At 38.9% G+C, this 12,229-nt stretch overlaps 1 protein-coding gene across 1 annotated transcript in view; it reads left to right on the top strand.

The window, feature by feature from the left end:
* LOC117430800 (protein Shroom4-like) overlaps positions 1–12,229 on the top strand; it is a 53,512-nt gene that overhangs the window by 20,922 nt on the left and 20,361 nt on the right. The window contains exon 2 of the mRNA XM_059000880.1: positions 713–864. Within this exon, the coding sequence (XP_058856863.1) occupies positions 713–864 (152 nt within the window). The remainder of the gene's footprint in view (positions 1–712; positions 865–12,229) is intronic.

Here is a 12,229-nt window from a genome sequence, read left to right as displayed (position 1 = left end):
TTCTTGTTGTTTTCACCCTGGGGAAATTCCATCCATGCCATAATGTGATCTCCTTGTGTAAAGAGTAGGCACTTTGATCTCCTTGAAGACTGACTTTCAAATGGAACTGCCACAGAAAAAAGCCTATACTGTTGAATATTTTAGAAATACTAAGAGGAAGACATTGAGAGACTTCCAGTTGAAACGTTTATCTTTGAATGTATTAGGTTTCTTTTTTAGTGTTTCTAAATCTGCTCTATTGAATATTTTAGTGCAGTAACAATTACTATATAGTATTTTGTTTCTTACTGTATTTCACTGCTTCAGACAGTATTCTAGATATTAGCCCAATTTGTGATTTACAGTTTGGCCTGCTACTTATCATAAATATGTCAAGTGAGTACATTTAAATGTAATAATTCGAAACACACACTATGTGTGTGGGCAGGTATTACTATCAATGTGCGGACAAAATTTGAGAAAATGTCCCCACAAAGATAGTAATTCCTGAAAATACGACATTGTGGGGACACCCCCACTTTGTAAAACACCTTTTTTAAGAACTAAATATGCCTTTAAAAATTAAAAAAAGCCAAAATATTTATTTTGTTGTCGACTTTCACCCGGTGTGGAGTTTTGTCTGACTGGAGTTAGAAATAGTAAATTCAAATATAGGAACGCAAACGTGTGTGTCTTTCTGTGTGCTTTGTAATGTCTGGTACCTGCCTTTCAGATTGAGGATGGAGGGAAGGCTGCCTTGTCAAAGAAGCTGGGAGTCGGGGACGAGCTGGTGAGCATCAACAGCTCTGCACTGTACGGCTCGAGACAGGAAGCCCTCGTTCTCATCAAGGGATCCTACAGGATTCTCAAGATGGTGGTCCGCAGGTAAGAGGCAATGTGGGAGACAGTGATGATAAAGAAATATCTCTGGAGTAAAATACTTGTAAAATCTTGTCAAATGAACACTTTTCTGCATAGCTGAACGTGTGTTATTCATTTCAGATGTTCTTTGTGTATTGCTTTCCTTTGCATGATATCAGTTTGATAGTCATTTGTAATTCTTTTTTTTTATTTAGTTTCAGTAATTTAGCCTAATCCTAATACTTACAACTGCTAATAACTCCTGATTTAAACAGCCTCATCTACAGTCATTTATAATTCTAGGATAGGAACAGTTTTTTTAAATTTTTTATTTGAAAATATTTCAAGTTTAAACTCTCTTCATACCACACACCTGAGGTGATCATCACACAGGAACAGACAGAAGTTACACCATACTGTGTTGAGAGTGAAAACAACACTTTATTAGGGGGTCTTAAAGTTAAGGGTTTAATCATTGAAACGTTATTCAAAGATTACACAGTCAGCATTTTTAACAAGTGTTTAACGGTTATTAGAAACATCACTCTGAAATCTAGATAATGCTCTTGGAGTTCATACAGTAGTAAGGTTAATAATATGCAGTATGTATTCATATTCCATATGCTCAGCAGACACAAGTAGTCTTATGCTCATTAATATTGTAGTCATTTATTTGAAAGTGCTTCTAAATATGAGTTATCTGAGTGGTCACCAACATTTAATGTTAAAGTTTTAATGGTTAGAAAATTAAACAAAGTCTAGCACTCGCACTTTAAATGAACAACTTTGTCATGTCCCTGTCCGTACAGTGTACAATCTGTTCAGATGTCCAGATTTCAGCTTGTAGTAGCCGAGTATTTTAAAGGATTACAACATTTTTCCTTTTCATTAGACGTTTATCAGATGTTGTTTTTACTTGGACGGAAGGTTTTTCTTTCCGCTTTCAAGTAGCTGTTGCACTTTTGTCTGTAATTTGGAAGGGCACACTCGCACCCAGAGTCTCTCTGACTTTCCAATGCTTAGGGCTGGCGTTTGTAGCTGCCTGGGGGCTCTCTGTACCAGGTTCCCCTGTCCCTGCACTGCTGTGGGGTTCAGGTTGGCAGGTTGGTTACCACTCACACTAGGGCAACACGTGAACATCTCCGGAATCCTAATGCTCCAACTACAACCAGCAGGTTTTTACATGCTCACTAATGAACTGGAGCATCTTGTAGCATTTATATGAATTGGTCAGAGACACTATTGAAATTCTGCAAACTGCCCCCCCACCCCTCCCCCAGCAGCTGCAATTAAGCATCCCAGGGAGAGGAGATTGCATCAGTTTGCAAGCCTTAACCTTAGCACTTACAACTGTTAATCTCTCACGAATCATTTCAGCTTGTAAATTCATATTTAAATCTATAAAAGTCGTAATCAAGTAATGAAACTGGATTGGGAATTTTTTTTTTTTTAGCTTGAGAGTATCAAAATGTGTGGACATAAGTTATTAACATACATGTTGCCTTTGTAACTCCTGATGATTTATTTTTCTTAGCTCTCTTATCTAAACTACAGTACATAAAGATTTGGCAGTTCACATTGTGACTGGTCTAAATCATACCAGTACACCTCAGACCTCACGAAAGGCTACAACTGAGATTCAAAGCTAACACTGCGCTGGCTGTCACAGTGGTTTCTGTCGGCTAACATCTCCCACATTCCTTGTTCTGGAATCTGTTAGTTTCTTGAAATGAGAAGCCTGAGGATATAAAACATTTGGAGGAGGCAGTCAGCAGCACACTACCGGGCTGGCTGTCCCTGTTAGTTTTCAATTTCAATCAGTTTTGAGCCAGAGAGATGTCCTTTTTTTATCTCTTAAAAGTGTGTAGCGGGGACCCCTTGTGGTAGGAATGGGAACCGCAGCAGTGAGGTGGAGACTTCTGGTGCAGATTAGTGCTGCAGTGAGTGTGGTGCAGTTCTGGGAACGTTTCAGAGGGCTGTTAAAATAAACCTGAACAAAGAAAGGGCAGAAAGCTAGTGATGTCACATTATTATTATTATTATTATTATTATTATTATTATTATTATTATTATTATTATTATTATTATCCAGATCCAGGTTTATACTGTAAGGTGATCATTTTATCTGAAAGTTCTTACTTCACTGTCCTGGGATCTCAATGTATCTCTCACTTACCGTGTCCACCACATCATTCCTGATGCTTTGTCGGCATACATGTTGAAAGTGACAATTCAATTAAACAAATATGGGTGTGTCGCAGCATAATAATGCATGTGCCTATTATCTGTTCAGGGTTTTTTTTTTAAATATGCACCAGTATGGTTAGCTGAAGAATTAGCATTTTAGCTGTTTCATTTTCCTAAATACCACAATCAATTATATAAGCCACTGTCTTTCCTGTTTTAATCCCCCGTCTAGTAGAATAACAGGGATATAATGTTTGTATGTTTAAGCTTAAGTTTTATTTATATTTATCTTTAGAAAATCTTAAAGTACAGGTTCCGGGATTATCAGACTCTGTATTTAAAATGTATGTTTTGGTTTGTTTAAAAAAAAAAAAAAAAAAAATAGCAAAATCTTTTCAGCCTGCAAGTGTTCATTTTATTTATGTGGCAAATACTTTCATTTTTTAATTTTATTTTATTGTTTTTGAGAGAAACTGTTCCAGAGTTCTGAATACAGTTTATTCACACAGTTTGAACTTTTCTACACCGTGGTGATAAAGACATCTTGGGGGCTAAAAAGCAATGTTGCAGGAAGCAGTTCTAACAAACACGCAAGATATTATCTGTGTTAGCCGTGGATGACATGTTTTTAGCCAGTTAAAGCCAGGTTGGCTATCCAATCATTAAATTATTACCCCCAGCTGCTGATGAAATAGTGAAGGCGTATGTACAGTACGTATTGTATGTCACAGTTCACATTGTTGAACCGCTTATCTAATTGTCATGAACTTGGTATTAATATAATTTAGTGACTGAGAGTATTCGATTCTGTGCATGTAGGAATGTCTGTCTGTCCGTTCATCCATTCATCTGTATGTCACACTTACATTTTTGCCTATATCTGGAGATTTAAACACTTCACTTCTTATCCTATCTTCTCCTGTACGTACAGTTGATGTATGTCGTAGTCATCAGCTTTAATTTGAATTTGTGGCTGTGGTGAGGGATTTGTTACTGACTTCTTACTACTTTCTATGGAGTGCATCACCTATAACATCACGAGTAGCCTAATACCTTTTTCAATTGCTGCCAAGTCCACAAGGCTCTTCATAACCACACTTTACTTAAGAGATGCTGATCTTCATGCTGAAGCTGGGTCTGCTGGGATAGGAGTCAGTTACTGTTGAATCAACCTGTTTACATTGTAAGAATATAATCTGTATCAAAATAGCCCTGGCTGAAAAACAGCCTCAGGCCAAATTGAATGCTGCATATAAACAAAGAAATACAATAACAAATACAGGAGCATGCCACTGAAAGGCCTCCTGAAAATAAACAAATAAGAACATTGCTTTAGTAAGCACGCTGGTCAGGAGTGATTCATAAGATACTGTCTGATACAGAAACACACTTGGGTAAACAAACATTTAGACCCACCGTCTTCATCAGTGTTGCAGACCATTTGGACATGTTTATTTACCTTTAGCTTCTTGTTGCTGCTGAAGGTTAGATAAGCAAGCAGGCGGCCCCACATTGAACCCAATAAACTGCTGTAATTTAATTCTGAACTCCCATCTCAACAGGATTCCATGGCTCTTTCCTGAAGCCTACTATTATCTGAGCTAACAAGCGCAAAATACAAACATTCCTTTAGCCCCATTTAGATGAGTGATGATGGGGGCGGGGGGAATTTTTTTTTTTTGGGCTGGAGGTTTTCAATTCCCATTGTGTTAATTATTTACAGAGCTCAAAACAGGCATGTGGAAATTGTTGCATCTTTCTTGATGCTTTACCTTCCATTGAACGTCAAGTAAATTGACTGCCATATTGAAATTGAGAGTAACTTCCGCTTGCACACTTAACCAGATAGTCTAAGCTTCAGTGTTTTATAGATTCATTTATCTGCCTGCTGTGCTGTTTTGACTCTGTTCCAGACCACTGATGAGTTAAATGTAGTCTCTTATTAAGATTACAGCCTATTTTGTCCTTGGCTCATAGAAGTATGCAGCTACATGTGGTTATAAAGAGCTCCTCTTCCTACTGTGCACTGGTGAGACTAGTTGATGGCAATAGTCTTCAAACCACCTCTCTATCCTTCACTGGATATGCACCACAAGGTCTGGAAAAGAAACTACAACTACAATGTAATTGGGACTAGTGTAAATCACACTTTATTAAATTATTTTACAGTGTATTTTAAAGATTGCCAAGACAACCTCAGAATATCAACGAGTCAGTTCCTGTAATTCCAGAGGTGGAGTACTCATTACATCATGGTCTTTATTAGTCAGATGATGGTAATTGAATAAAGCTCCATCATTCATGATGTTCTCTTCCCATAGACCTCTATTCAACCTGTTTGGTTTTCCTGTTTAATATGAAGGAAGGACGCATGCAGTGTTTTATTTAGACCGGTTGGCTTGCAATGGAAAACAAAACACAGTATCCAGTCACTTCCAAAACCCTGCCCAAAACACCCATGTTCCTTGAATGCCTGCCATCTTAATATGAGACCAAACACAGACGCTTAGCTGGCCACCAATGGGACTGTACATTGGTGGCTGCTTACTTGAGGTGCATCTCTCATTCATTTGTATTGAAAATAAAATCTGTTCTGGGGTTTGCAGGTTGGGAAGGCAAGTGACAGCTAAGTTCAGATTTTTAAAGGCATAGGTGCACTGATACAGTGGTAACCTTTGTATTGAGGTATTGGGTTATGCCATTAATATTAAACAGGGTTTTTCACCAAAAAACATCCCTTCTAACAGTGGTCTTGATACAGTGTGTTCTAGCAAGTAGTGTTGTTTGCTTTCCTTTTCAATTGGCTCCACAGCATAAAATGTCAGTATGTAATCTCTGTGACATTATGAAGCATTTGGCAAGAGCTTGATTTTTTTTTGTTTTTGACAAACGTATACGTTGCACAAGTAGTTGTGATGATGATTGCTTGATAAATCTTGACAAGCTGACATTGTTTTATAAATTGCTCTGACTTTCAAAAAATAGTTAATGACAGACGGGATTAAATATGGCCCTTCAGTTCTGAACCACTTACAGTACTTAAAGACAACACTGTAATATGTACTTTGCCTGCTGTCTCCAATTGAAAACTGGATTCTGGTGTGAGACAAATACAAAATTGTCATTTGGTAAAAATTACTATATCTATTCACCTGCATTCCCACCCCCCCCCCCCCTCCCAAGTTGGCTTAATCTTACTTGGATACCAAAAGACAACGCAATATTAGTTCTTACCTATAGTATTCCCACATACGTTTGTGATGTGAGTAAAGCTAATAATTGCAGTTGACAGTAACTAGAATTTGTAGACAATTTACAATATACCAGTAATTGCCATTACAGTATCTGCTGTAGCTAAATGATAGGTACAGTATGTGTGTACTGTGCAATTAAAAAGAAAGTCATTTTCATTTCTCAATAATAGTCACTCAGTTTGGGCTGTAATATCTAATAGTAGCCTAACCTTGGTTGCTGTTTTTAAGTAGAATATTTACCGTTGGAACACACAGAAAGATTTTTTACAATTGTAGCAAAACCAGGCGATGTTTGTTTGGTTTTTCATTGCCAAAAAAAATTCCCTTCCATGAGAACATCAATCAGTAACTAAGGTCTGTTATTGCAGACTCAATTTCAGCTTCTTGGTCCTTTTTAGAATTATCACTTCATAACAACTGCCACCTTGCCCAAATAGCGAAGCTTGAAAAGTCAGGTTTAAACATTTATCGGAACGCACAGACGTTTTATTCTTTCTTAATCAATAGGAATTTATAATTTGAATACTGTATATTAAATAGAGGGGTTGTCTGTTGAATTAAGTGATACAAAGGGCTTATCACAAACACTAGCTCTTCATGTTATATGACTTACTAAACACAGGCAGCAGTTTCATTATACAACATGCAAGTATTTTTATTAAAATATATTTGAGGGTGGCAGCCTGTACTCTTAATTAAGTGAGTCCTATTTTATGAAGGGAAAATTCTTAACATTATATTTTTTTTCCATGTCAGGCCGTTGGGTTTTCTCACAGTCTGAGGCGGGCGGTTTAGGAATTCTTTGGGCATGACATCACACTTCCTGTTCGGCCCCTGCTGTTTTCCTCTCCACTTCCTGTGGGAGCCCCAGGCTTGACAACTAGCGGGCCAGAAGGGGTGGGGGGCAGCTCTGACTGACAAGGGTTTTCAGTGAAGACTAAACTGTTTTTATTGAGAATCAAAAGCAGCTGTGGAAACAGCGAAAAAGAGGGGCCTGGAATGGGCCACTGTATGCACAAACATTGTATTGAAATTAGAAAGAAGGCTGTTTAGAAAATGGGGACAAATAGCTCAAACCTGTGAAAGAAATAGGAGCAGTTTGTTTTTCTTTGTTTTTGTTATGATGAAAGTTCCCTCCTTGGTAGAAATTCAGGCCAGCAGTGGTAGTTATGCTGGTTTTTAACTGGTCATGCTGGTTCAAGAGACTGTATTATGGTTGTACTGTTATAAGAAGGACAAATTTGAAAATTTGATAAACAACATCATTAGTAAACTAAAAGTTACTGTGCCTTACCTTAATACATCCAACACATGTATGGTACAGGTGTGTAAATATACAAAAAAAATAGATGAAAAGCATTAGTAATAGACTCGCGCTCTAACGCTGGAGAAAAAAGTCCAAAAAACTATTCATGCAAAAACATATTTGTAAACTAAAAGTTCAGTACAAGGCAGTTTTAAGTGCAGACGTTTTAGTAAGTATCCTCACTGCTATGAGACTGGACCACACGTCACAATGTAGTAGTGGAGCCAATTAATGCAGTCTACTGTCTCAGCTAAACAGAATTAGTGATTAGGTTCAGACAATTTAAAGCACCTAAAACCAAACCAAGTAATGAATAAGACTGAAAATCCTGGAATAGTCAGAACTGAGGGAAAAAGGGTATATTCTACATATCACAGCCAATACTACCTACAGCATACATATCTATCTATCAAGTGAAAATACAGAGTAGGGGATATTGGCTGATATTGCATCCTGCGAGCCAATACCCTCTGCAGCAATTCTTGTCAAGACACCTAACTGTCGCCAAGAGCTACAGTGGAGGTTTACTGTTGAGGTAGCATTCCCTGGACCAAAGCAGTCCAGGAAATCCCTGCTCAACCACCTGTATCCAAGAAATCTGTTTTTAAATGGGTGATAATAGCAGGAGTCATCCCTCCTGCCTGCTCTAAACCACTGGCAATGCAATAAAACCAGTTATGTTTTAATATGTTTGCAGTGTTAAAGTAAACAGGGCTACAAGTTGGGGTCAGGTGAATACTGAGTGTTGTAGAGAATGGAGTATGTCTAAAATAGGGGGTTTGGCTTTGTGTATTGCACTGCTTTTCCATGAGAGCTTTTGGCAGACACTTTCCTGTAGGGACAGGCCTCAACATACTGGATTAGTATATATATGAAGATGAATAGAAGCCAATATCTACAGTAGTATTACCTGAACTGTATGCAGAAGTTCTGTCCCTAGTAATGCCAACATGCAACAGGATGTAAGACATTGTGTCTTCTAATTTTATGCTGAATTGCATCTGATTGTTTTGCAACTTTAAATAGACCCCATTATGAGCGCACAGGGTCACAACAGAGAGTGTCTGGTTTTGAGATCTGCACAAAATGAGTGCCGTTCAAGAGCAATTTGGAGACGGCTAGGGTTAGTAATAATGATGACCAGGTACTGTTCAGATTTTTCATAGTGGCGAAAGCAGCGTGCCAAAACAGGATAAGAATTGGGCCAGCTGAGATCAGCTGCAATTTTTTATTTTGGATTGGGAAAGGCAGAGTGTAGCATTTAGAAAGCTTTAAAACATCAGGAAACGTTTTGTTTCCCCATAAGGACACTGGAGCTGATCCACAGAGGAGTGTATTCTTCTTTGATTCGGGACGGGAGGAAATGGAGCCGTCCCTCTGAAAATAATGAAAATTCCTTGCATGCTGTTGGGCGCCCTGATCCCATTCTGCAGTGATTTATTACTGCCAGTGTAACTGGAGCTTGGAGAAGCCTCCACTCCTCCTGCCTTGGTCTTTCCCACTTTGCACCGTTTGATTAGGTCCAAGAGCATCAAAGCAAAAACATCCTTGGGCCGTGTTTCATACTGTGTTAACTTGCAACAAAGTGAAGCGAGAGAAAAAGTTGGTGTGGCGTGTCAGTGTGTTATTCTGTAGGGGGACGGGACTTAACAAGGTGATTAAACACAAAATGTTGTCTTTCCGATCTTTTTAAACTGTTCCAAGTAGAATTATTATTTATTGGAGAAATGTTGCCTTGCTTAAAGTGATAGCTAATAATCTTACCTCTTATTAGCAGTATAAACATTATCACAGATTTTTTATTAAAACAACACCATCAATTAAGTTGCTGTAGCTTCCTGGTACCAAATTATTTCCTGGGCTGTAGGTCACTCTCACTGTAGTGGGCTTGCTTCTAGAGAGTCATGAATGAACTAAGCAATAGAGGGCTTTGCCGTGTCATTAAATCCTTGCGCCAAAGGCGAGGGCATTTAAGTAACGAGACTATGTAATAAATAAATCAATAAATACATTTAAAAATATATCATTTCAAGTTTTTATGCAGCACTAGTTTTTGTTGCTAATGAATAAAAACTTTTTCCTCACTCCTCCATGAGTAATGCGGGTTGCTCAGAATTCACTGTAATACAGACTTAAAACTCACAATATTAAATGAATTTTTACAAGAACACCTTTGAATCATTGTAAACCTCATGAAAAGGTAAGAGGGCCGTGAAACAATAAGAGAGAACAATAAGAGAGAGTGGTTGGTGGGTGGGTGGGTGGTTGGGGGGGGCGCAGGGTGTGGGGGGTGGGTGGGTGATTGGTGGGGGGTGGGTGGTTGGGGGGGCGCAGGGTGTGGGGGGTGGGTGGGTGATTGGGGGGGGGCGCAGGGTGCGGGGGGTGGGTGGGTGGTTGGGGGGGTGGGTGGGGTGGGGGGTTGGCACAGGGTGGGGATGGCGTGGGGGAGGGTGGGGGGGCACAGGGTGGCAACGCATCTCCTGTTCCGCATCCCAGCTGCACACAGTGTCACAGTGACATACAGATGGACGCCTCCACTATATCTCCTTCTTAATGGATCTCATCCCTAGCCTAGCTGTCTTTTGTGACTTTGTACATGCTTCTAACTCAAAGCCAGTGTTACATGGAGGACTGTTTAACAGCATACTAACATAGAGGTTACCACTTCTTGGGTACAGACAAGCAGCGTCACAAAATCTAAAGAGGAAATGAAATGCATCCAAGAAGTTAAATATGTAATACTATTGAAAACCAACATATATGTGGCTCCAAGTGAAGAGTAGTACATATTTACTGTATCAACCATAGACAGACACTACTAGTCTGTTGTCGTTGCTTCAGTTAGAACGTCAAGTTTGCTTTATTCATAGACACGAGACTTAATCCCCTGGGGGGTGTTATTCCAGAGATTGCAATCATGCTTATTTAAATGGGTAATTTATCCTGAATCTGGTCAATTTAGTCCATTTAGGTAATGAGCAATTATCATACCAAGGGGCCTTGTAAGGCTGGCAGGGGTGGGAGGGTGGGCTGGTGTGTGGAATGTGGTCTTGGTCTAGTTTTTATATTGGTTGTATGTTGATGTCAGTCTCCTTGTTTGACCTATTGCTGTTGGTTTCATCTCTGTTGATGCAGTTCTTGAGAGTATAGAATATGGGTATATTATATGACGGCACCCCAGTGGGTTCATTATAGCGAGGGTGTACTGTATTGAACAACAATCAGACACTTCCTTCCCATTGTTTTATATTATGTTATAACTCCATGACAGAATGGCAAATAAAGCACAGCTGAGATGACACTAATTGACACCTGTTCTAAAACCATTGCTTACTGATGAAATGCTTCACACAGACACTCTCAAAGTGAACTCTTTCAGTGGACTACAATGATTATTTCAGACACAGAATAGTGATAATGGCATTCCTCCAGTTTCTGGCTTTATTGACTTGGGAGTTCCATTATTACCTTGTAACACTCCACAGCAATGCCATTAGCCCTTAAATATGATGTCACAAAACACACACTATATGGTATACAAACGCATATATGGTACTGAACAGTGTTTTGGAATACAAGTGTTGTGTTATAAAAGCAGTCTGGTCCGTTTTTGTAATCAAGCAACCTTTAATGTATAAGGAGAGGGACTTCCATTCATTCACAATGATGTTTCTTAACAGAACTCATTCCTGTATATTTTAAAATAACAAACAGGGCATTGTGTTGAGAAAGCCCCTGCAGCGCCCTTCCTGTGTGGACCGAGTCACGGCCATGTCCTGCGCAGCTCATTCAATGGAATGCATATCTGTGTGTTATTTTGGAAAGCTGGTGTTCAACACAAATAAACTTAATTGTAATCAGGGACCGGTGAGGGGAAATTGGAATTAACCCATTCTCCAAGAATTTGAGGAATTTTAACCTCTCCTCCAAATCATGCGACTGTCCCTTTTGGAAAGGTCAGCAGCTTCCAGAAATGCATTGAAGTGCTGTGTTTAATCATTTCTGCAACCCAGGCCTTGCTAGTTATTTACTTCCAGTTTTCTTTATAAGTTAAGCATTAATTACTAGAGTCTGCAAACAGGTTTGGTCCATTTTGGATGAGGGTATTTTTAGGGTATTGTTCACCTTAAAGGCCGTAAGCCGTTGATAAACAAGCACGTCACGAACATCCAGCAGAAACAAGCAGCAACTTCCCTTAAAGTGTGTTATGAGATTGCCCCATGATGTGCTCTGTTGCTAGGAATCATGGGAGCTGCATCATCACGCCTTTATTTTAAATAAATAAATAAATACATGAATTAATGTTTGCAACAATATGTGCTTCTTTCAAAACTACACATGTGAGACCTCTATAGCGAATGAATGAATGAGCACAAACGATGTAATGTATCGAATGAGTTCATTAACTCTGACCACTTTTCATTTATTCAAAAGCCCTCTAACTAGTACTTCCATAGAGACTGGAGTGCAAATTTCCCAGCAGCATTTAGAACCCTCTTCCAGTCACTGTCTGATCATGTGACTCCCTTGATTTCCAGCATGTATATTCTAGACCTAATGAAAAAAAAATCGCTAAAACTAGTGTTACTTTTGGTTGTGGTATTGTGAAGAAAAAAAAAAAAGTATCTTCCTTCAATTAGTA

The sequence above is a fragment of the Acipenser ruthenus genome, chromosome 26, assembly GCF_902713425.1.
Source record: "Acipenser ruthenus chromosome 26, fAciRut3.2 maternal haplotype, whole genome shotgun sequence".
In the NCBI taxonomy this organism is placed as follows: domain Eukaryota; kingdom Metazoa; phylum Chordata; class Actinopteri; order Acipenseriformes; family Acipenseridae; genus Acipenser; species Acipenser ruthenus.
The sequence above is the reverse complement of the archived record's forward strand: the minus strand, read 5'-3'. Positions and strand labels throughout refer to the sequence as shown.